Consider the following 22,579-nt stretch of genomic DNA (forward strand, 5'->3'; position numbering starts at 1 on the left):
TCACACCTGTGACGCTACTGCTTCTCATACCTGTGACGCTGCTGCTTCTCACACTGGTGACTCTACTGCTTCTCACACCTGTGACGCTACTGCTTCCCACACTGGTGACTCTACTGCTTCTCACACTGGTGACACTACTGCTTCCCACACTGGTGACTCTACTGCTTCCCACACTAGTGACACTACTGCTTCCCACACTGGTGACTCTACTGCTTCTCACACTGGTGACACTACTGCTTCTCACACTGGTGACTCTACTGCTTCTCATACCTGTGACGCTGCTGCTTCCCACACTGGTGACTCTACTGCTTCTACCACTGGTGACTCTACTGCTTCTCACACTAGTGACGCTACTGCTTCTTACACTGGTGACTCTACTGCTTCCCACACTGGTGACTCTGCTGCTTCTCACACTGGTGACTCTACTGCTTCTCATACCTGTGACGCTGCTGATCCCACACCGGTGATACTACTGCTTCCCACACTGGTGACTCTACTGCTTCTCACACCTGTGACGCTACTGCTTCCCACACTGGTGACTCTGCTGCTTCTCACACCTGTGACGCTACTGCTTCCCACACTGGTGACTCTACTGCTTCCCACACTAGTGACACTACTGCTTCCCACACTGGTGACTCTACTGCTTCTCACACTGGTGACACTACTGCTTCTCACACTGGTGACTCTACTGCTTCTCATACCTGTGACGCTGCTGCTTCCCACACTGGTGACTCTACTGCTTCTTACACTGGTGACACTACTGCTTCTCACACTGGTGACTCTACTGCTTCTCACACTGGTGACTCTACTGCTTCTCACACTGGTGACTCTACTGCTTCTCATACCTGTGACGCTGCTGCTTCCCACACTGGTGACTCTACTGCTTCTTACACTGGTGACACTACTGCTTCTCACACTGGTGACTCTACTGCTTCCCACACTGGTGACTCTACTGCTTCCCACACTAGTGACACTACTGCTTCCCACACTGGTGACTCTACTGCTTCTCACACTGGTGACACTACTGCTTCTCACACTGGTGACTCTACTGCTTCTCATACCTGTGACGCTACTGCTTCCCACACTGGTGACTCTACTGCTTCTTACACTGGTGACTCTACTGCTTCTCATACCTGTGACTCTACTGCTTCTCACACTGGTGACACTACTGCTTCTCACACTAGTGACGCTACTGCTTCTTACACTGGTGACTCTACTGCTTCCCACACTGGTGACTCTACTGCTTCTTACACTGGTGACTCTACTGCTTCTCACACCTGTGACGCTACTGCTTCTCACACTGGTGACTCTGCTGCTTCTCACACTGGTGACACTACTGCTTCTCATACCTGTGACTCTACTGCTTCCCACACTGGTGACTCTACTGCTTCTCACACCTGTGACGCTACTGCTTCCCACACTGGTGACTCTGCTGCTTCTCACACCTGTGACGCTACTGCTTCCCACACTGGTGACTCTACTGCTTCTCACACCTGTGACGCTACTGCTTCCCACACTGGTGACTCTACTGCTTCTCACACTGGTGACTCTACTGCTTCCCACACTGGTGACTCTACTGCTTCTCACACTAGTGACACTACTGCTTCTCACACCTGTGACGCTACTGCTTCCCACACTGGTGACTCTACTGCTTCTCACACCTGTGACGCTACTGCTTCCCACACTGGTGACTCTACTGCTTCTCACACCTGTGACGCTACTGCTTCCCACACTGGTGACTCTACTGCTTCTCACACTAGTGACACTACTGCTTCTCACACCTGTGACACTACTGCTTCCCACACTGGTGACTCTACTGCTTCCCACACTGGTGACTCTACTGCTTCTCACACTGGTGACGCTACTGCTTCTTACACTGGTGACACTACTGCTTCTCATACCTGTGACGCTACTGCTTCCCACACTGGTGACTCTACTGCTTCTTACACTGGTGACGCTACTGCTTCTTACACTGGTGACGCTACTGCTTCTCATACCTGTGACGCTGCTGCTTCCCACACTGGTGACTCTACTGCTTCTTACACTGGTGACTCTACTGCTTCTCATACCTGTGACTCTACTGCTTATCACACTGGTGACTCTACTGCTTCTTACACTGGTGACACTACTGCTTCTCATACCTGTGACGCTACTGCTTCCCACACTGGTGACTCTACTGCTTCTCACACCTGTGACGCTACTGCTTCCCACACTGGTGACTCTACTGCTTCTCACACTGGTGACTCTACTGCTTCTTACACTGGTGACACTACTGCTTCTCATACCTGTGACGCTACTGCTTCCCACACTGGTGACTCTACTGCTTCTCACACCTGTGACGCTACTGCTTCCCACACTGGTGACTCTACTGCTTCTCACACCTGTGACGCTACTGCTTCCCACACTGGTGACTCTACTGCTTCTCACACCTGTGACGCTACTGCTTCCCACACTGGTGACTCTACTGCTTCTCACACTGGTGACTCTACTGCTTCCCACACTGGTGACTCTACTGCTTCTCACACCTGTGACGCTACTGCTTCCCACACTGGTGACTCTACTGCTTCTCACACTGGTGACGCTGCTGCTTCTTACACTGGTGACTCTACTGCTTCTCACACCTGTGACGCTACTGCTTCCCACACTGGTGACTCTACTGCTTCTCACACTGGTGACTCTACTGCTTCTCACACTGGTGACGCTGCTGCTTCTTACACTGGTGACTCTGCTGCTTCCCACACTGGTGACTCTGCTGCTTCTCACACTGGTGACGCTACTGCTTCTCACACTAGTGACTCTACTGCTTCCCACACTGGTGACTCTACTGCTTCTCACACTGGTGACTCTACTGCTTCCCACACTGGTGACTCTACTGCTTCTCACACCTGTGACGCTACTGCTTCCCACACTGGTGACTCTACTGCTTCTCACACTGGTGACTCTACTGCTTCTCACACTGGTGACGCTGCTGCTTCTTACAATGGTGACTCTACTGCTTCTCACACTGGTGACGCTACTGCTTCCCACACTGGTGACTCTGCTGCTTCTCACACTGGTGACGCTACTGCTTCTCACACTGGTGACTCTACTGCTTCTTACACTGGTGACTCTACTGCTTCTCACACCTGTGACGCTACTGCTTCCCACACTGGGGACTCTGCTGCTTCTCACACTGGTGACGCTACTGCTTCTCACACTGGTGACTCTACTGCTTCTCACACTGGTGACACTACTGTTTCTCACACTAGTGACGCTACTGCTTCTTACACTGGTGACTCTACTGCTTCTCACACCTGTAACGCTACTGCTTCTCACACTGGTGACTCTGCTGCTTCTCACACCTGTGACGCTACTGCTTCTCACACTGGTGACTCTACTGCTTCTCACATTGGTGACACTACTGCTTCTCACACTGGTGACTCTGCTGCTTCTCACACTGGTGACTCTGCTGCTTCTCACACTGGTGACGCTACTGCTTATCACACTAGTGACACTACTGCTTCTCACACTGGTGACACTACTGCTTCTCACACTGGTGACTCTACTGCTTCTACCACTGGTGACTCTGCTGCTTCTCACACTGGTGACACTACTGCTTCTCACACTGGTGACACTACTGCTTCTCACACTAGTGACGCTACTGCTTCTCACACTGGTGACTCTACTGCTTATCACACTGGTGACTCTACTGCTTCTCACACTGGTGACACTACTGCTTCTCATACCTGTGACGCTACTGCTTCCCACACTGGTGACTCTACTGCTTCTCACACTGGTGACTCTACTGCTTCTTACACTGGTGACACTACTGCTTCTCATACCTGTGACGCTACTGCTTCCCACACTGGTGACTCTACTGCTTCTCACACTGGTGACTCTACTGCTTCTTACACTGGTGACACTACTGCTTCTCATACCTGTGACGCTACTGCTTCCCACACTGGTGACTCTACTGCTTCTCACACCTGTGACGCTACTGCTTCCCACACTGGTGACTCTACTGCTTCTCACACCTGTGACGCTACTGCTTCCCACACTGGTGACTCTACTGCTTCTCACACCTGTGACGCTACTGCTTCCCACACTGGTGACTCTACTGCTTCTCACACTGGTGACTCTACTGCTTCCCACACTGGTGACTCTACTGCTTCTCACACCTGTGACGCTACTGCTTCCCACACTGGTGACTCTACTGCTTCTCACACCTGTGACGCTACTGCTTCCCACACTGGTGACTCTACTGCTTCTCACACCTGTGACGCTACTGCTTCCCACACTGGTGACTCTACTGCTTCTCACACTGGTGACTCTACTGCTTCCCACACTGGTGACTCTACTGCTTCTCACACCTGTGACGCTACTGCTTCCCACACTGGTGACTCTACTGCTTCTCACACTGGTGACGCTGCTGCTTCTTACACTGGTGACTCTACTGCTTCTCACACCTGTGACGCTACTGCTTCCCACACTGGTGACTCTACTGCTTCTCACACTGGTGACTCTACTGCTTCTCACACTGGTGACGCTGCTGCTTCTTACACTGGTGACTCTGCTGCTTCCCACACTGGTGACTCTGCTGCTTCTCACACTGGTGACGCTACTGCTTCTCACACTAGTGACTCTACTGCTTCCCACACTGGTGACTCTACTGCTTCTCACACTGGTGACTCTACTGCTTCCCACACTGGTGACTCTACTGCTTCTCACACCTGTGACGCTACTGCTTCCCACACTGGTGACTCTACTGCTTCTCACACTGGTGACTCTACTGCTTCTCACACTGGTGACGCTGCTGCTTCTTACAATGGTGACTCTACTGCTTCTCACACTGGTGACGCTACTGCTTCCCACACTGGTGACTCTGCTGCTTCTCACACTGGTGACGCTACTGCTTCTCACACTGGTGACTCTACTGCTTCTTACACTGGTGACTCTACTGCTTCTCACACCTGTGACGCTACTGCTTCCCACACTGGGGACTCTGCTGCTTCTCACACTGGTGACGCTACTGCTTCTCACACTGGTGACTCTACTGCTTCTCACACTGGTGACACTACTGTTTCTCACACTAGTGACGCTACTGCTTCTTACACTGGTGACTCTACTGCTTCTCACACCTGTAACACTACTGCTTCTCACACTGGTGACTCTGCTGCTTCTCACACCTGTGACGCTACTGCTTCTCACACTGGTGACTCTACTGCTTCTCACATTGGTGACACTACTGCTTCTCACACTGGTGACTCTGCTGCTTCTCACACTGGTGACTCTGCTGCTTCTCACACTGGTGACGCTACTGCTTATCACACTAGTGACACTACTGCTTCTCACACTGGTGACACTACTGCTTCTCACACTGGTGACTCTACTGCTTCTACCACTGGTGACTCTGCTGCTTCTCACACTGGTGACACTACTGCTTCTCACACTGGTGACACTACTGCTTCTCACACTAGTGACGCTACTGCTTCTCACACTGGTGACTCTACTGCTTATCACACTGGTGACTCTACTGCTTCTCACACTGGTGACACTACTGCTTCTCACACTGGTGACTCTACTGCTTTTACCACTGGTGACTCTGCTGCTTCTCACACTGGTGACACTACTGCTTCTCACACTGGTGACACTACTGCTTCTCACACTAGTGACGCTACTGCTTCTTACACTGGTGACTCTACTGCTTCTCACACCTGTGACGCTACTGCTTCTCACACTGGTGACTCTGCTGCTTATCACACTGGTGACACTACTGCTTCTCACACTGGTGACTCTGCTGCTTCTCACACTGGTGACGCTACTGCTTCTCACACTGGTGACTCTACTGCTTATCACACTGGTGACACTACTGCTTCTCACACTGGTGACACTACTGCTTCTCACACTGGTGACTCTACTGCTTCTACCACTGGTGACTCTGCTGCTTCTCACACTGGTGACACTACTGCTTCTCACACTGGTGACACTACTGCTTCTCACACTAGTGACGCTACTACTTCTCACACTGGTGACTCTACTGCTTCTCACACTGGTGACACTACTGCTTCTCACACTGGTGACTCTACTGCTTCTACCACTGGTGACTCTGCTGCTTCTCACACTGGTGACACTACTGCTTCTCACACTGGTGACACTACTGCTTCTCACACTAGTGACGCTACTGCTTCTTACACTGGTGACTCTACTGCTTCTCACACCTGTGACGCTACTGCTTCTCACACTGGTGACTCTGCTGCTTATCACACTGGTGACACTACTGCTTCTCACACTGGTGACTCTACTGCTTCTACCACTGGTGACTCTGCTGCTTCTCACACTGGTGACACTACTGCTTCTCACACTGGTGACACTACTGCTTCTCACACTAGTGACGCTACTGCTTCTCACACTGGTGACTCTACTGCTTATCACACTGGTGACTCTACTGCTTCTCACACTGGTGACACTACTGCTTCTCACACTGGTGACTCTACTGCTTCTACCACTGGTGACTCTGCTGCTTCTCACGCTGGTGACACTACTGCTTCTCACACTGGTGACACTACTGCTTCTCACACTAGTGACGCTACTGCTTCCTACACTGGTGACTCTGCTGCTTCTCACACCTGTGACGCTACTGCTTCTCACACTGGTGACTCTACTGCTTCTCACACTGGTGACACTACTGCTTCTCACACTGGTGACTCTACTGCTTCTCACACTGGTGACACTACTGCTTCTCACACTGGTGACTCTACTGCTTCTACCACTGGTGACTCTGCTGCTTCTCACACTGGTGACACTACTGCTTCTCACACTGGTGACTCTACTGCTTCTACCACTGGTGACACTACTGCTTCTCACACTGGTGACTCTACTGCTTCTACCACTGGTGACTCTGCTGCTTCTCACACTGGTGACACTACTGCTTCTCACACTAGTGACGCTACTGCTTCTCACACTGGTGACTCTACTGCTTATCACACTGGTGACACTACTGCTTCTCACACTAGTGACGCTACTGCTTCTTACACTGGTGACTCTACTGCTTCTCACACCAGTGACTCTGCTGCTTCTCACACTGGTGACTCTACTGCTTCTCACAATGGTGACTCTACTGCTTCTCACACTGGTGACTCTGCTGCTTCTCACACTGGTGACTCTACTGCTTCTCACACTGGTGACTCTACTGCTTCTTATACTGGTGACGCTGCTGCTTCTCACACCGGTGATACTACTGCTTCTCACACTGGTGACTCTACTGCTTCTCACACCTGTGACGCTACTGCTTCCCACACTGGTGACTCTGCTGCTTCTCACACTGGTGACTCTACTGCTTCTCACACTGGTGACTCTACTGCTTCTCACACTGGTGACACTACTGCTTCTCACACTAGTGACGCTACTGCTTCTTACACTGGTGACTCTACTGCTTCTCACACCTGTGACGCTACTGCTTCTCACACTGGTGACTCTACTGCTTCTCACACTGGTGACACTACTGCTTCTCACACTGGTGACTCTACTGCTTCTCACACTGGTGACACTACTGCTTCTCACACTGGTGACTCTACTGCTTCTACCACTGGTGACTCTGCTGCTTCTCACACTGGTGACACTACTGCTTCTCACACTGGTGACTCTACTGCTTCTACCACTGGTGACACTACTGCTTCTCACACTGGTGACTCTACTGCTTCTACCACTGGTGACTCTGCTGCTTCTCACACTGGTGACACTACTGCTTCTCACACTAGTGACGCTACTGCTTCTCACACTAGTGACGCTACTGCTTCTCACACTGGTGACTCTACTGCTTCTCACACTGGTGACTCTACTGCTTCTCACACTGGTGACTCTACTGCTTCTCACACTGGTGACACTACTGCTTCTCACACTGGTGACTCTACTGCTTCTACCACTGGTGACTCTGCTGCTTCTCACACTGGTGACACTACTGCTTCTCACACTGGTGACACTACTGCTTCTCACACTAGTGACGCCACTGCTTCTCACACTGGTGACTCTGCTGCTTCTCACACCTGTGATGCTACTGCTTCTCACACTGGTGACACTACTGCTTCTCACACTGGTGACTCTACTGCTTCTCACACTGGTGACACTACTGCTTCTCACACTGGTGACTCTACTGCTTCTACCACTGGTGACTCTGCTGCTTCTCACACTGGTGACACTACTGCTTCTCACACTGGTGACTCTACTGCTTCTACCACTGGTGACACTACTGCTTCTCACACTGGTGACTCTACTGCTTCTACCACTGGTGACTCTGCTGCTTCTCAAACTGGTGACACTACTGCTTCTCACACTAGTGACGCTACTGCTTCTCACACTGGTGACTCTACTGCTTATCACACTGGTGACACTACTGCTTCTCACACTAGTGACGCTACTGCTTCTTACACTGGTGACTCTACTGCTTCTCACACCTGTGACTCTGCTGCTTCTCACACTGGTGACTCTACTGCTTCTCACACTGGTGACTCTACTGCTTCTCACACTGGTGACTCTGCTGCTTCTCACACTGGTGACTCTACTGCTTCTCACACTGGTGACTCTACTGCTTCTCACACTGGTGACTCTACTGCTTCTTATACTGGTGACGCTGCTGCTTCTCACACCGGTGATACTACTGCTTCTCACACTGGTGACTCTACTGCTTCTCACACCTGTGACGCTACTGCTTCCCACACTGGTGACTCTGCTGCTTCTCACACTGGTGACTCTGCTTCTCACACTGGTGACTCTACTGCTTCTCACACTGGTGACACTACTGCTTCTCACACTAGTGACGCTACTGCTTCTTACACCGGTGACTCTACTGCTTCTCACACCTGTGACGCTACTGCTTCTCACACTGGTGACTCTACTGCTTCTCACACTGGTGACACTACTGCTTCTCACACTGGTGACTCTACTGCTTCTCACACTGGTGACACTACTGCTTCTCACACTGGTGACTCTACTGCTTCTACCACTGGTGACTCTGCTGCTTCTCACACTGGTGACACTACTGCTTCTCACACTGGTGACTCTACTGCTTCTACCACTGGTGACACTACTGCTGCTCACACTGGTGACTCTACTGCTTCTACCACTGGTGACTCTGCTGCTTCTCACACTGGTGACACTACTGCTTCTCACACAAGTGACGCTACTGCTTCTCACACTGGTGACTCTACTGCTTCTCACACTGGTGACTCTACTGCTTCTCACACTGGTGACTCTACTGCTTCTCACCCTGGTGACACTACTGCTTCTCACACTGGTGACTCTACTGCTTCTACCACTGGTGACTCTGCTGCTTCTCACACTGGTGACACTACTGCTTCTCACACTGGTGACACTACTGCTTTTCACACTAGTGACGCTACTGCTTCTTACACTGGTGACTCTACTGCTTCTCACACCTGTGACGCTACTGCTTCTCACACTGGTGACTCTGCTGCTTATCACACTGGTGACACTACTGCTTCTCACACTGGTGACACTACTGCTTCTCACACTGGTGACTCTACTGCTTCTACCACTGGTGACTCTGCTGCTTCTCACACTGGTGACACTACTGCTTCTCACACTGGTGACACTACTGCTTCTCACACTAGTGACGCTACTGCTTCTCACACTGGTGACTCTACTGCTTATCACACTGGTGACTCTACTGCTTCTCACACTGGTGACACTACTGCATCTCACACTGGTAACTCTACTGCTTCTACCACTGGTGACTATGCTGCTTCTCACAATGGTGACACTACTGCTTCTCACACTGGTGACACTACTGCTTCTCACACTAGTGACACTACTGCTTCTTACACTGGTGACTCTACTGCTTCTCACACCTGTGACGCTACTGCTTCTCACACTGGTGACTCTGCTGCTTCTCACACCTGTGACGCTACTGCTTCTCACACTGGTGACTCTACTGCTTCTCACACTGGTGACACTACTGCTTCTCACACTGGTGACTCTACTGCTTCTCACACTGGTGACACTACTGCTTCTCACACTGGTGACTCTACTGCTTCTACCACTGGTGACTCTGCTGCTTCTCACACTGGTGACACTACTGCTTCTCACACTGGTGACTCTACTGCTTCTACCACTGGTGACACTACTGCTTCTCACACTGGTGACTCTACTGCTTCTACCACTGGTGACTCTGCTGCTTCTCACACTGGTGACACTACTGCTTCTCACACTAGTGACGCTACTGCTTCTCACACTGGTGACTCTACTGCTTATCACACTGGTGACACTACTGCTTCTCACACTAGTGACGCTACTGCTTCTTACACTGGTGACTCTACTGCTTCTCACACCTGTGACTCTGCTGCTTCTCACACTGGTGACTCTGCTGCTTCTCACACTGGTGACTCTACTGCTTCTCACACTGGTGACTCTACTGCTTCTCACACTGGTGACTCTACTGCTTCTTATACTGGTGACGCTGCTGCTTCTCACACTGGTGACACTACTGCTTCTCACACTGGTGACACTACTGCTTCTCACACTGGTGACTCTACTGCTTCTACCACTGGTGACTCTGCTGCTTCTCACACTGGTGACACTACTGCTTCTCACACTGGTGACACTACTGCTTCTCACACTAGTGACGCTACTACTTCTCACACTGGTGACTCTACTGCTTCTCACACTGGTGACACTACTGCTTCTCACACTGGTGACTCTACTGCTTCTACCACTGGTGACTCTGCTGCTTCTCACACTGGTGACACTACTGCTTCTCACACTGGTGACACTACTGCTTCTCACACTAGTGACGCTACTGCTTCTTACACTGGTGACTCTACTGCTTCTCACACCTGTGACGCTACTGCTTCTCACACTGGTGACTCTGCTGCTTATCACACTGGTGACACTACTGCTTCTCACACTGGTGACACTACTGCTTCTCACACTGGTGACTCTACTGCTTCTACCACTGGTGACTCTGCTGCTTCTCACACTGGTGACACTACTGCTTCTCACACTGGTGACACTACTGCTTCTCACACTAGTGACTGTTGGACTTTGGCCCTTAGGGCAGGTTCACCCCTAGACTTTTTGCTTGAAATGGTGACCTGGAGATGGTGATTTTTGGATTCTGCGCACTTTCACTGTGTCCCAGTGGAAAGTGCGTGCGCACTCTGAGTGCATGTGCTGAGCTAGGCCTGCCCGCCCATAGGAATGCATGGGGAATGTATGTGTCCCTGGTAGTTCCTGATGCGTGGGGTGTACAGGCTTGAGTCTGGTATGTGTGAACTCGTGAGAGTGAATGCTGCGAGATGGTGTATGCAGCATGTATGTGTCTAGTAGCGAAGCGCCATTTCTAGACATGGCTGTACGTGTGCTGTGAGGGTGCTGGCGTGTGATTGGCTGGAGCTGGCTGGCATGCCAGGCTCCAGGAAGTCTGGATGGGTCTGCCCGGTGGTGAGTGGGAGATTAGCACGAGTGATGTGTGGGAGGAGTGTACCTGTGTCCTGGATGGGCTGGGTTTTCCCCACACAATGCTGGCTCCGCCCCCCTGTGGTGTGTCTAATGACCCAAGCCCTGCCAGTGAATAGAGAGGGTGGTTGAGGTAAACAGAGTACTCCAGAACCAGCTGCGACTGGTTCCGCCCCCACTCTGCACCCTTGAACAAAGGAATGCACTGTATAAAAATGGGGCTGTGTCCCCACTGAAGTTGTTCTCTTCCAGGATCCTGAGGGGGCGGCTGCTGCTGCTGCTGGGCCAGAGGACCGCCACTTGGGGTGTCTCCCTGCCTGGAGACCCAGTGAGCTGGCTCTGGGCCCAGCCTTGCCCCCCTGCCTACCAAGGACTTGCTGGAAGTCTGCCCTGCTTGCTGAGGGCACCTGGGAGCGCTTTATCCTGTTTGTAGCGCTAGGAGCGCGCTTAATGCCCTCTAGCGCTTGAAAGCGCTTGATTTTGGCCATAGCGCTGTGAGCGCTGTGTTTTGTCCTGTAGGCGCTTGGGAGCGCCTACCCTTCGTTTCTAGCGCTGCTAGCGCTGGGTGTGCACAGCCGGTGCCCACCCGGCATCTAATTGCCCCGTGTGGCGATTTGGCGGCGCGGGTGCCACCCCGCTCATTGCCGCTTCGTTGTGCCCGTTGTTGTGGATTCACGAGGGAGCCCACTCCTCGGATCCTGGGAAGCCGCCTGCCTGCCTAGGAAGCGGGCCGCCGCGCTGCCCGCGGCGACCCGGAAGTGGTAAAGCGGCCCGGCCAATCGCAGCGCGGCCCAGGAAAGGCCGACCGGAAGTCCCGCCTCCTCCGACGAGCCGGGGAGAGAGAAGCTGCCGGCCGGGTCCCCGAGGCTCCCCGAGTGGAGAGGAGAGCCCCGGGACGAGAGGAGCCGCACTGCAGCCCGAGCCGGTGAGTGTTGCCAAGAAGCGAGGGGAGGGGCGCCGGGACAGGTTGTCGGTGTCCGCCCCCCCCCCCCTGCCCCCCTCAGCAGCGCGACCTCGCGCCCTTGTGTCTAGAGCCAGAGAGGCTCTTAGGGGGCATTTGTCGTCCTGAGTCCCCAGAGGGGGGACTCCAAGCGGCCCCAAGTGTTCGAGGGTCCCCCGTGAGGGGCCCTGACGCCCGCATTATTGTTGAGGAGCCCAGAGAGGCTCCTGGGGGCCATTTTTGTTCATTGAGCCCAGAGAGGCTCTGGGGCAGTAGTTCTGGAAAGAAGCGCCTGAGAGAGGCTCAGGGCGCCATTTCTTGTCTGGAGCCCAGTGAGGCCCCACAGTGCCACAGTGGTGGTTCTTGAGCCCAGAGAGGCTCCAACGTTGCCCTAACCTTCCCTGCACCAGTTGCCCAGCACTTTGTGGGCAACTGCGACGTTTAGGCCCTGACATTGGGACACAGGGACTGTCACAGGTGGTGACTGATCTAAGTTTTGCGCAATGTTATTACTGCACCTCTGAATGTATTGTTTATGCGTCATGTGCCCTTACACCTCTGAATGAATGTTATGCATTGCATCATGTGTTTTCCTCTTACACCCCTACAGGTATTGTAATACATAGGTGGTTGTTTTCTCCCTAGTACAGGTGGTGCTAGTGAGGTCCTGGTTACCAGTGATTACTGGTTGTGTGCTATTTTGTGCTATATTCTATGTACTAAGTGCTATTTCTGAAAGTGCTACTTCTGATTCCTGACAGTGGTCCAGGTGGCCCTGTCTTGTACATATCCCTTGTAAATTCTGCCCGTGCCTCTGGCACATTGTAAAGTGTGTGTTTTATCTAATGTGTTTTGGTGTAATACAAAGGCTATTTTTATATAACCTTGTGTGGAGTTTCCTTTGTGGTGGGCCTTTGGTTGTTGTTGCTGGGGTGCGTGCGCAAATACTTAGCCTACATCGCCTCCAAGTTTAGCCTTGCTGCTCGCGCCACGTTACCTAGAGGGTGAGTAGGGGTTATCTTGGCGCGTAACTCCCTTGCCCTGACTTTGGTGTGGTGGTCTCTGACTGACTTTGGCGAAAGCCCTGGCCAGCCAGGGATCCCATTTCCAACATTGGCGGCAAGCGGTGGGATAAGGATTTGTGTTTGCGTTGTACCTTAGTAGTAACTGGCCATACCACAAAACTCTGCATTTAGATGACCACATTTTAGGGGATTGTATTGTTTTGGAAGTTTCATTATTTTCTTCTCCTGAAGAGTGTCATTTGATTGTGTTCAGTACATTTGTCCCCCGCCCTGCTTCCAGAGTTTGGTACCTGTGTCGCATTTGGTCAGGTTGAGAAGTCAGGGGTGGTAGAAACTGCCTAACCGATCCGAGGGGAGGGTGTGTGTGGATGAATGGTGTGTTTTCCTGGACGCATGAGTATGAGTTCTCTTTGATAAGGAGATTGTTGAAGTTTTGGAATTGTGTACTCTTACTTCAGATTGTTAAGTCCCCTGTGTTGCACGTGTCTGTAAGCATCTTGCCAAGATGGAGTCTGCTTTTAATGTCTGGGGTCTGTTTTTGCATGAACTGAGAGAGTTTTGCGAAGAGAGAGACATTGCAGTGAATGAGTCAGACACCCAGTCCCAACTTAGGGGTAACCTGATCCAATGGCAGAAGGAGCGTGAGCACAGTGAGGAGAGGGCCCGGGTCTCACACCATGAGGGTGGTGGGTCAGAGGGGAGCCCTGAAGAGTCTGAGGAGGAGGAAGAAGATGATAGCACAGGGACGCCAGCAGATAGTGAGGACCCCATAGGTAGGGAGTCCCTTGCTGGGTCCAGCGTAGGAGGCAGCGCCTCATCCCTTTCCCTGTCCCCAGAGGAGCTGGAAGATAGGAGGAGAGAAAGGGAGCACCAGCTGGCTTTAGAGAAGCTCAGGTTGGAGCATGCCCAGGCTATGGCACAGCTGGGCATTAGAAAGCAACAGCTAGAGGTTAAGAAGCAACAGCTGGAGACCGAGAGGGTCTTAGCGCAGGACAGGATAGAGGAGGCTGAGAGGGCCGCCACCAGAGGCAAAGTAGCTCTGGAGGGTAGACTATCCCCTGCGCGCAGTGTTGAGTTTCTGGATCCCCCAGGGAGGGTTGAGTCCAGTGGTGGCAGCTATTTAGATTTCAGTGTAGGAAATCCCAGTCCCAGTTCCCCCAGTCTGGTACCTGTTTCCCCAGAGGAGGAGTTAAGGGTGAAGTTCAGGGACAGTAGGAAACTGTCTCACCAGTCTTGGGTAGATTTTGAGGATGAATGTTGTGATACACTGTGGGCTTGGGTAGAGGTTCACACTGACTCTGATTTTGAAGTCTTGTTTGATCTTATTGTCAAAGAGCAGGTGCTCAGTGGTTGTTCGCCAGAGTTGCGCCAACACCTGTTGCCATTTGGATTTACTGATCCAGAGTTACTGGCAAGGGAAGCAGACCGCTGGGAGAAGGCCAGAGGTTCTCTAGAGTCCCTAGTGAGTGACTCCAAAAGTAGTGGTTCAGGTATCCTCCAGCCCAGCGTGGTGGAGGAGGCTCAGTGTAGCCCAGCTAGGTCCCAGGATAGCGAGGAGGGTGTAGGGGCTCACTGCCTGGCTCAGTGGAGCAGGAGTGAGGGGGAGACCGAGGTTCCCCAGACGCCCGAAGCCCTGCCTCAGGACTTGGATGGTTTCTTGAGGGAACACCAGGTTGGGGACCTAGGCTGTCCTGTTAGTCCACTTGAGGAAGATCTCCTAGTGAGTAGAGGACCTGGAGCGTCTGTAACCAGAGCTCCTGTGGTTCTAGAGTCTGGCAGTACCGCTCCGGTAGGGAGGGTACAGGAGTCCAGAGTGAGGAGTGATTGGGGGAGTTCCCCAGTGGCTGGACCAGTGGGTCAGGGACTACCCAGTTGGGCTAGGTTCCCGTGTAGTGACCATGGTGACACCACTTCTGGTCTGGGGGATCTTCGCGCACTGTCAGGTGGACAGGGAGCGGGAGATCTGCGCCAGACAGACAGTCACACGACACATGGGCCATGTGTCAGCCTCAGGGGGATTGTGTGTGAGTCCCCAGAAGTCCTGGAGTGCCAGGCAATTGTTCCACCGAAGGTTTTAGACCAAAGGTTGGAAGGCCAGGTTCAGGATCAGCCTGACCTGAAGGGTAGGACGACTGTAACCAGTGTCCTGACCGGTTCTTCTTCCAGAGGAACTTCTCCAGGTGGGAGAGGGCAGACCTCTGGAAGGGGGTGCAGAGGGTGGGAGAGCCCACCTCTGACCCCGGTGCAACCTGAGTGGATAAGTCCTGGGTTGGAATGGCGTTCTAGGGGTACCCCTCGCAGAGGGAGGAGGAACCCTAGGAGAAGAGGTAGGGGGAGGAGAGCCTTCCCTGAGACTCCTGGTCCGCCTGAGGTTGTAGGCCTTAGGCTGGAGAACCAGTGGCAGTCTAGTCCTGTCTTGCATACAGGAAGAGTGGAGAATGGCTCCTATGTGCCAGGGGTTACTACCCCCCACTCTGCGAATTGGCATGGACCAGTGGCACCTGGGTGGCCCAGGGCCTGGTCCTGGCCGCGGACAACTTGGGAGTACCAGTGGGGTAGCCCAGTTGGTCCAGACAGTGTGTTTAGAAGGAATCCCATGGGTTCACCGTGGCATAGAACAGGAGGGTGTCCCTGCAGTTGCGGGCCCGCGTCCGTGTTCTATCGCCCCAAGCAGGGAAGTCCATCACGGTGGTGATTGGTCTCCCCTGCGTTTTGGCTGGAAGGGGGTTATGTTGGACTTTGGCCCTTAGGGCAGGTTCACCCCTAGACTTTTTGCTTGAAATGGTGACCTGGAGATGGTGATTTTTGGATTCTGCGCACTTTCACTGTGTCCCAGTGGAAAGTGCGTGCGCACTCTGAGTGCATGTGCTGAGCTAGGCCTGCCCGCCCATAGGAATGCATGGGGAATGTATGTGTCCCTGGTAGTTCCTGATGCGTGGGGTGTACAGGCTTGAGTCTGGTATGTGTGAACTCGTGAGAGTGAATGCTGCGAGATGGTGTATGCAGCATGTATGTGTCTAGTAGCGAAGCGCCATTTCTAGACATGGCTGTACGTGTGCTGTGAGGGTGCTGGCGTGTGATTGGCTGGAGCTGGCTGGCATGCCAGGCTCCAGGAAGTCTGGATGGGTCTGCCCGGTGGTGAGTGGGAGATTAGCATGAGTGATGTGTGGGAGGAGTGTACCTGTGTCCTGGATGGGCTGGGTTTTCCCCACACAATGCTGGCTCCGCCCCCCTGTGGTGTGTCTAATGACCCAAGCCCTGCCAGTGAATAGAGAGGGTGGTTGAGGTAAACAGAGTACTCCAGAACCAGCTGCGACTGGTTCCGCCCCCACTCTGCACCCTTGAACAAAGGAATGCACTGTATAAAAATGGGGCTGTGTCCCCACTGAAGTTGTTCTCTTCCAGGATCCTGAGGGGGCGGCTGCTGCTGCTGCTGGGCCAGAGGACCGCCACTTGGGGTGTCTCCCTGCCTGGAGACCCAGTGAGCTGGCTCTGGGCCCAGCCTTGCCCCCCTGCCTACCAAGGACTTGCTGGAAGTCTGCCCTGCTTGCTGAGGGCACCTGGGAGCGCTTTATCCTGTTTGTAGCGCTAGGAGCGCGCTTAATGCCCTCTAGCGCTTGAAAGCGCTTGATTTTGGCCATAGCGCTGTGAGCGCTGTGTTTTGTCCTGTAGGCGCTTGGGAGCGCCTACCCTTCGTTTCTAGCGCTGCTAGCGCTGGGTGTGCACAGCCGGTGCCCACCCGGCATCAAATTGCCCCGTGTGGCGATTTGGCGGCGCGGGTGCCACCCCGCTCATTGCCGCTTCGTTGTGCCCGTTGTTGTGGATTCACGAGGGAGCCCACTCCTCGGATCCTGGGAAGCCGCCTGCCTGCCTAGGAAGCGGGCCGCCGCGCTGCCCGCGGCGACCCGGAAGTGGTAAAGCGGCCCGGCCAATCGCAGCGCGGCCCAGGAAAGGCCGACCGGAAGTCCCGCCTCCTCCGACGAGCCGGGGAGAGAGAAGCTGCCGGCCGGGTCCCCGAGGCTCCCCGAGTGGAGAGGAGAGCCCCGGGACGAGAGGAGCCGCACTGCAGCCCGAGCCGGTGAGTGTTGCCAAGAAGCGAGGGGAGGGGCGCCGGGACAGGTTGTCGGTGTCCGCCCCCTCCTGCCCCCCTCAGCAGCGCGACCTCGCGCCCTTGTGTCTAGAGCCAGAGAGGCTCTTAGGGGGCATTTGTCGTCCTGAGTCCCCAGAGGGGGGACTCCAAGCGGCCCCAAGTGTTCGAGGGTCCCCCGTGAGGGGCCCTGACGCCCGCATTATTGTTGAGGAGCCCAGAGAGGCTCCTGGGGGCCATTTTTGTTCATTGAGCCCAGAGAGGCTCTGGGGCAGTAGTTCTGGAAAGAAGCGCCTGAGAGAGGCTCAGGGCGCCATTTCTTGTCTGGAGCCCAGTGAGGCCCCACAGTGCCACAGTGGTGGTTCTTGAGCCCAGAGAGGCTCCAACGTTGCCCTAACCTTCCCTGCACCAGTTGCCCAGCACTTTGTGGGCAACTGCGACGTTTAGGCCCTGACATTGGGACACAGGGACTGTCACAGGTGGTGACTGATCTAAGTTTTGCGCAATGTTATTACTGCACCTCTGAATGTATTGTTTATGCGTCATGTGCCCTTACACCTCTGAATGAATGTTATGCATTGCATCATGTGTTTTCCTCTTACACCCCTACAGGTATTGTAATACATAGGTGGTTGTTTTCTCCCTAGTACAGGTGGTGCTAGTGAGGTCCTGGTTACCAGTGATTACTGGTTGTGTGCTATTTTGTGCTATATTCTATGTACTAAGTGCTATTTCTGAAAGTGCTACTTCTGATTCCTGCCAGTGGTCCAGGTGGCCCTGTCTTGTACATATCCCTTGTAAATTCTGCCCGTGCCTCTGGCACATTGTAAATAGTGTGTTTTATCTAATGTGTTTTGGTGTAATACAAAGGCTATTTTTATATAACCTTGTGTGGAGTTTCCTTTGTGGTGGGCCTTTGGTTGTTGTTGCTGGGGTGCGTGCGCAAATACTTCGCCTCCAAGTTTAGCCTTGCTGCTCGCGCCACGTTACCTAGAGGGTGAGTAGGGGTTATCTTGGCGTGTAACTCCCTTGCCCTGACTTTGGTCTGGTGGTCTCTGACTGACTTTGGCGAAAGCCCTGGCCAGCCAGGGATCCCATTTCCAACAGTGACGCTACTGCTTCTCACACTGGTGACTCTACTGCTTATCACACTGGTGACTCTACTGCTTCTCACACTGGTGACACTACTGCTTCTCACACTGGTGACTCTACTGCTTCTACCACTGGTGACTCTGCTGCTTCTCACACTGGTGACACTACTGCTTCTCACACTGGTGACACTACTGCTTCTCACACTAGTGACGCTACTGCTTCTTACACTGGTGACTCTACTGCTTCTCACACCTGTGACGCTACTGCTTCTCACACTGGTGACTCTGCTGCTTCTCACACTGGTGACTCTACTGCTTCTACCACTGGTGACTCTGCTGCTTCTCACACTGGTGACACTACTGCTTCTCACACTAGTGACGCTACTGCTTCTCACACTGGTGACTCTACTGCTTATCACACTGGTGACACTACTGCTTCTCACACTAGTGACGCTACTGCTTCTTACACTGGTGACTCTACTGCTTCTCACACCTGTGACTCTGCTGCTTCTCACACTGGTGACTCTACTGCTTCTCACACTGGTGACTCTACTGCTTCTCACACTGGTGACTCTGCTGCTTCTCACACTGGTGACTCTACTGCTTCTCACACTGGTGACTCTACTGCTTCTCACACTGGTGACTCTACTGCTTCTTATACTGGTGACGCTGCTGCTTCTCACACCGGTGATACTACTGCTTCTCACACTGGTGACTCTACTGCTTCTCACACCTGTGACGCTACTGCTTCCCACACTGGTGACTCTGCTGCTTCTCACACTGGTGACACTACTGCTTCTCACACTAGTGACGCTACTGCTTCTCACACTGGTGACTCTACTGCTTATCACACTGGTGACACTACTGCTTCTCACACTAGTGATGCTACTGCTTCTTACACTGGTGACTCTACTGCTTCTCACACCTGTGACTCTACTGCTTATCACACTGGTGACACTACTGCTTCTCACACTAGTGACGCTACTGCTTCTTACACTGGTGACTCTACTGCTTCTCACACCTGTGACTCTGCTGCTTCTCACACTGGTGACTCTGCTGCTTCTCACACTGGTGACTCTACTGCTTCTCACACTGGTGACTCTACTGCTTCTCACACTGGTGACTCTACTGCTTCTCACACTGGTGACTCTACTGCTTCTTATACTGGTGACGCTGCTGCTTCTCACACCGGTGATACTACTGCTTCTCACACTGGTGACTCTACTGCTTCTCACACCTGTGACGCTACTGCTTCCCACACTGGTGACTCTGCTGCTTCTCACACTGGTGACTCTACTGCTTCTCACACTGGTGACTCTACTGCTTCTCACACTGGTGACACTACTGCTTCTCACACTAGTGACGCTTCTGCTTCTTACACCGGTGACTCTACTGCTTCTCACACCTGTGACGCTACTGCTTCCCACACTGGTGACTCTACTGCTTCTCACACTGGTGACTCTACTGCTTCTCACACTGGTGACACTACTGCTTCTCACACTAGTGACGCTACTGCTTCTTACACTGGTGACGCTACTGCTTCTCACACCTGTGACTCTGCTGCTTCTTACACTGGTGACTCTGCTGCTTCTCACACTGGTGACTCTACTGCTTCTCACACTGGTGACTCTACTGCTTCCCACACTGGTGACTCTGCTGCTTCTCACACTGGTGACTCTACTGCTTCTCACACTGGTGACTCTACTGCTTCTCACACTGGTGACACTACTGCTTTTCACACTAGTGACGCTACTGCTTCTTACACCGGTGACTCTACTGCTTCCCACACTGGTGACTCTACTGCTTCTCACACTAGTGATGCTTCTGCTTCTAATACTGGTGACGCTGCTGCTTCTCACACCGGTGACTCTACTGCTTCTCACACCTGTGACGCTACTGCTTCCCACACTGGTGACTCTACTGCTTCTCACACTAGTGACGCTACTGCTTCTTATACTGGTGACGCTGCTGCTTCTCACACCGGTGACACTACTGCTTCTAACACTTGGGACTCTACTGCTTCTCACACCAGTGACGTTACTGCTTCTTACACTGGTGACACTACTGCTTCCCACACTAGTGACGCTACTGCTTCTCACACCGGTGATAATATTACTTCTCACACCTGTGACGCTACTGCTTCTTACACTGGTGACGCTACTGCTTCTCACACCTGTGACGCTACTGCTTCTTACACTGGTGACGCTACTGCTTCTCACACCGGTGATACTACTGCTTCTCACACCTGTGACGCTACTGCTTCTTACACTGGTGACTCTGCTGCTTCTCACACTGGTGACTCTACTGCTTCCCACACTGGTGACTCTACTGCTTCTCACACTAGTGACGCTTCTGCTTCTCATACTGGTGACGCTGCTGCTTCTCACACCGGTGACTCTACTGCTTCTCACACCTGTGACGCTACTGCTTCCCACACTGGTGACTCTACTGCTTCTCACACTAGTGACGCTACTGCTTCTTATACTGGTGACGCTGCTGCTTCTCACACCGGTGATACTACTGCTTCTAACACTTGGGACTCTACTGCTTCTCACACCAGTGACGCTACTGCTTCTTACACTGGTGACACTACTGCTTCTCACACTAGTGACGCTACTGCTTCTCACACCGGTGATACTATTGCTTCTCACACCTGTGACGCTACTGCTTCTTACATTGGTGACGCTACTGCTTCTCACACCTGTGTCGCTACTGCTTCTACCACTGGTGACTCTGCTGCTTCTCACACTGGTGACTCTACTGCTTCTCACACTGGTGACTCTACTGCTTCTCACACTGGTGACACTACTGCTTCTCACACTAGTGACGCTACTGCTTCTTACACTGGTGACGCTACTGCTTCTCACACCTGTGACTCTGCTGCTTCTTACACTGGTGACTCTGCTGCTTCTCACACTGGTGACTCTACTGCTTCTCACACTGGTGACTCTACTGCTTCCCACACTGGTGACTCTGCTGCTTCTCACACTGGTGACTCTACTGCTTCTCACACTGGTGACTCTACTGCTTCTCACACTGGTGACACTACTGCTTCTTATACTGGTGACGCTGCTGCTTCTCACACCGGTGATACTACTGCTTCTAACACTTGGGACTCTACTGCTTCTCACACCGGTGACGCTACTGCTTCTCACACCGGTGATACTACTGCTTCTCACACCAGTGACGCTACTGCTTCTCACACCGGTGACACTACTGCTTCTCACACCAGTGACGCTACTGCCTCTCACACCTGTGACGCTACTGCTTCTCACACCAGTGACGCTACTGCTTCTCACACCGGTGCCACTACTGCTTCTCACACTAGTGACTCTACTGCTTCTCACACCAGTGACGCTACTGCATCTCACACCGGTGACACTACTGCTTCTCACACCTCTGACGCTACTGCTTCTTACACTGGTGACAATACTGTTTATTTCTACCAACTAAGGCCTCTATAACCAGTATGGTGGTGAATACCGCCAAACTTGCAGATCAGCTAAATACTGATTCAGCGGGGTTTGGTAGATGATGTGTTAAATAATGCATATTACAAGGTTTTATTGTGTACTTTTACTGCATGCGCTAAATACTGAACGCAAAAAACACGGAACACAGTTAGAAAATGTATCCCTAGAGAGTAAAAACAGCAGAGTAACAAACAGAAGGACCTCAGGACACCCGCAAAGTACAGTAACAACGCCTCCCCGAGCAGGGGGGTGCAGGCATTCATTGTGTGTGGACAAAACATCTTGAAACCAGACACATAGAACCCTTTGCCTTCATTTGATATCACTCAGTCACCACAAGCAGAAACCTGCCAAACTCTTCCGCCATGGACCCCAGGAGGGAAAGGAAGCGACGTTTCCTGATCCTGGGCTGGAGGTCCTGGCCAAGGAGGTGGTGAGACACCGTGGCTGCCTACAGTGCCTTCTCGTGCTGAAGATGCCACCAAAAAACTAACAAGAAAATGACAATGGAAGAA

At 52.8% G+C, this 22,579-nt stretch overlaps 1 protein-coding gene across 1 annotated transcript in view; it reads left to right on the forward strand.

Annotated features, from left to right (window-relative positions):
• LOC144790961 (uncharacterized) overlaps positions 1-22,579 on the forward strand; it is a 100,133-nt gene that overhangs the window by 68,694 nt on the left and 8,860 nt on the right. The window contains exons 3-11 of the mRNA XM_078665579.1: positions 2,158-2,223; positions 3,448-3,513; positions 4,072-4,140; positions 5,182-5,235; positions 5,608-5,721; positions 7,438-7,596; positions 8,752-8,812; positions 9,366-9,388; positions 9,475-9,820. Coding sequence (XP_078521705.1) covers positions 2,158-2,223; positions 3,448-3,513; positions 4,072-4,140; positions 5,182-5,235; positions 5,608-5,721; positions 7,438-7,596; positions 8,752-8,812; positions 9,366-9,388; positions 9,475-9,820 — 958 coding nt within the window. The remainder of the gene's footprint in view (positions 1-2,157; positions 2,224-3,447; positions 3,514-4,071; positions 4,141-5,181; positions 5,236-5,607; positions 5,722-7,437; positions 7,597-8,751; positions 8,813-9,365; positions 9,389-9,474; positions 9,821-22,579) is intronic.

The sequence above is a fragment of the Lissotriton helveticus genome, chromosome 11 (genome assembly GCF_964261635.1).
Source record: "Lissotriton helveticus chromosome 11, aLisHel1.1, whole genome shotgun sequence".
In the NCBI taxonomy this organism is placed as follows: domain Eukaryota; kingdom Metazoa; phylum Chordata; class Amphibia; order Caudata; family Salamandridae; genus Lissotriton; species Lissotriton helveticus.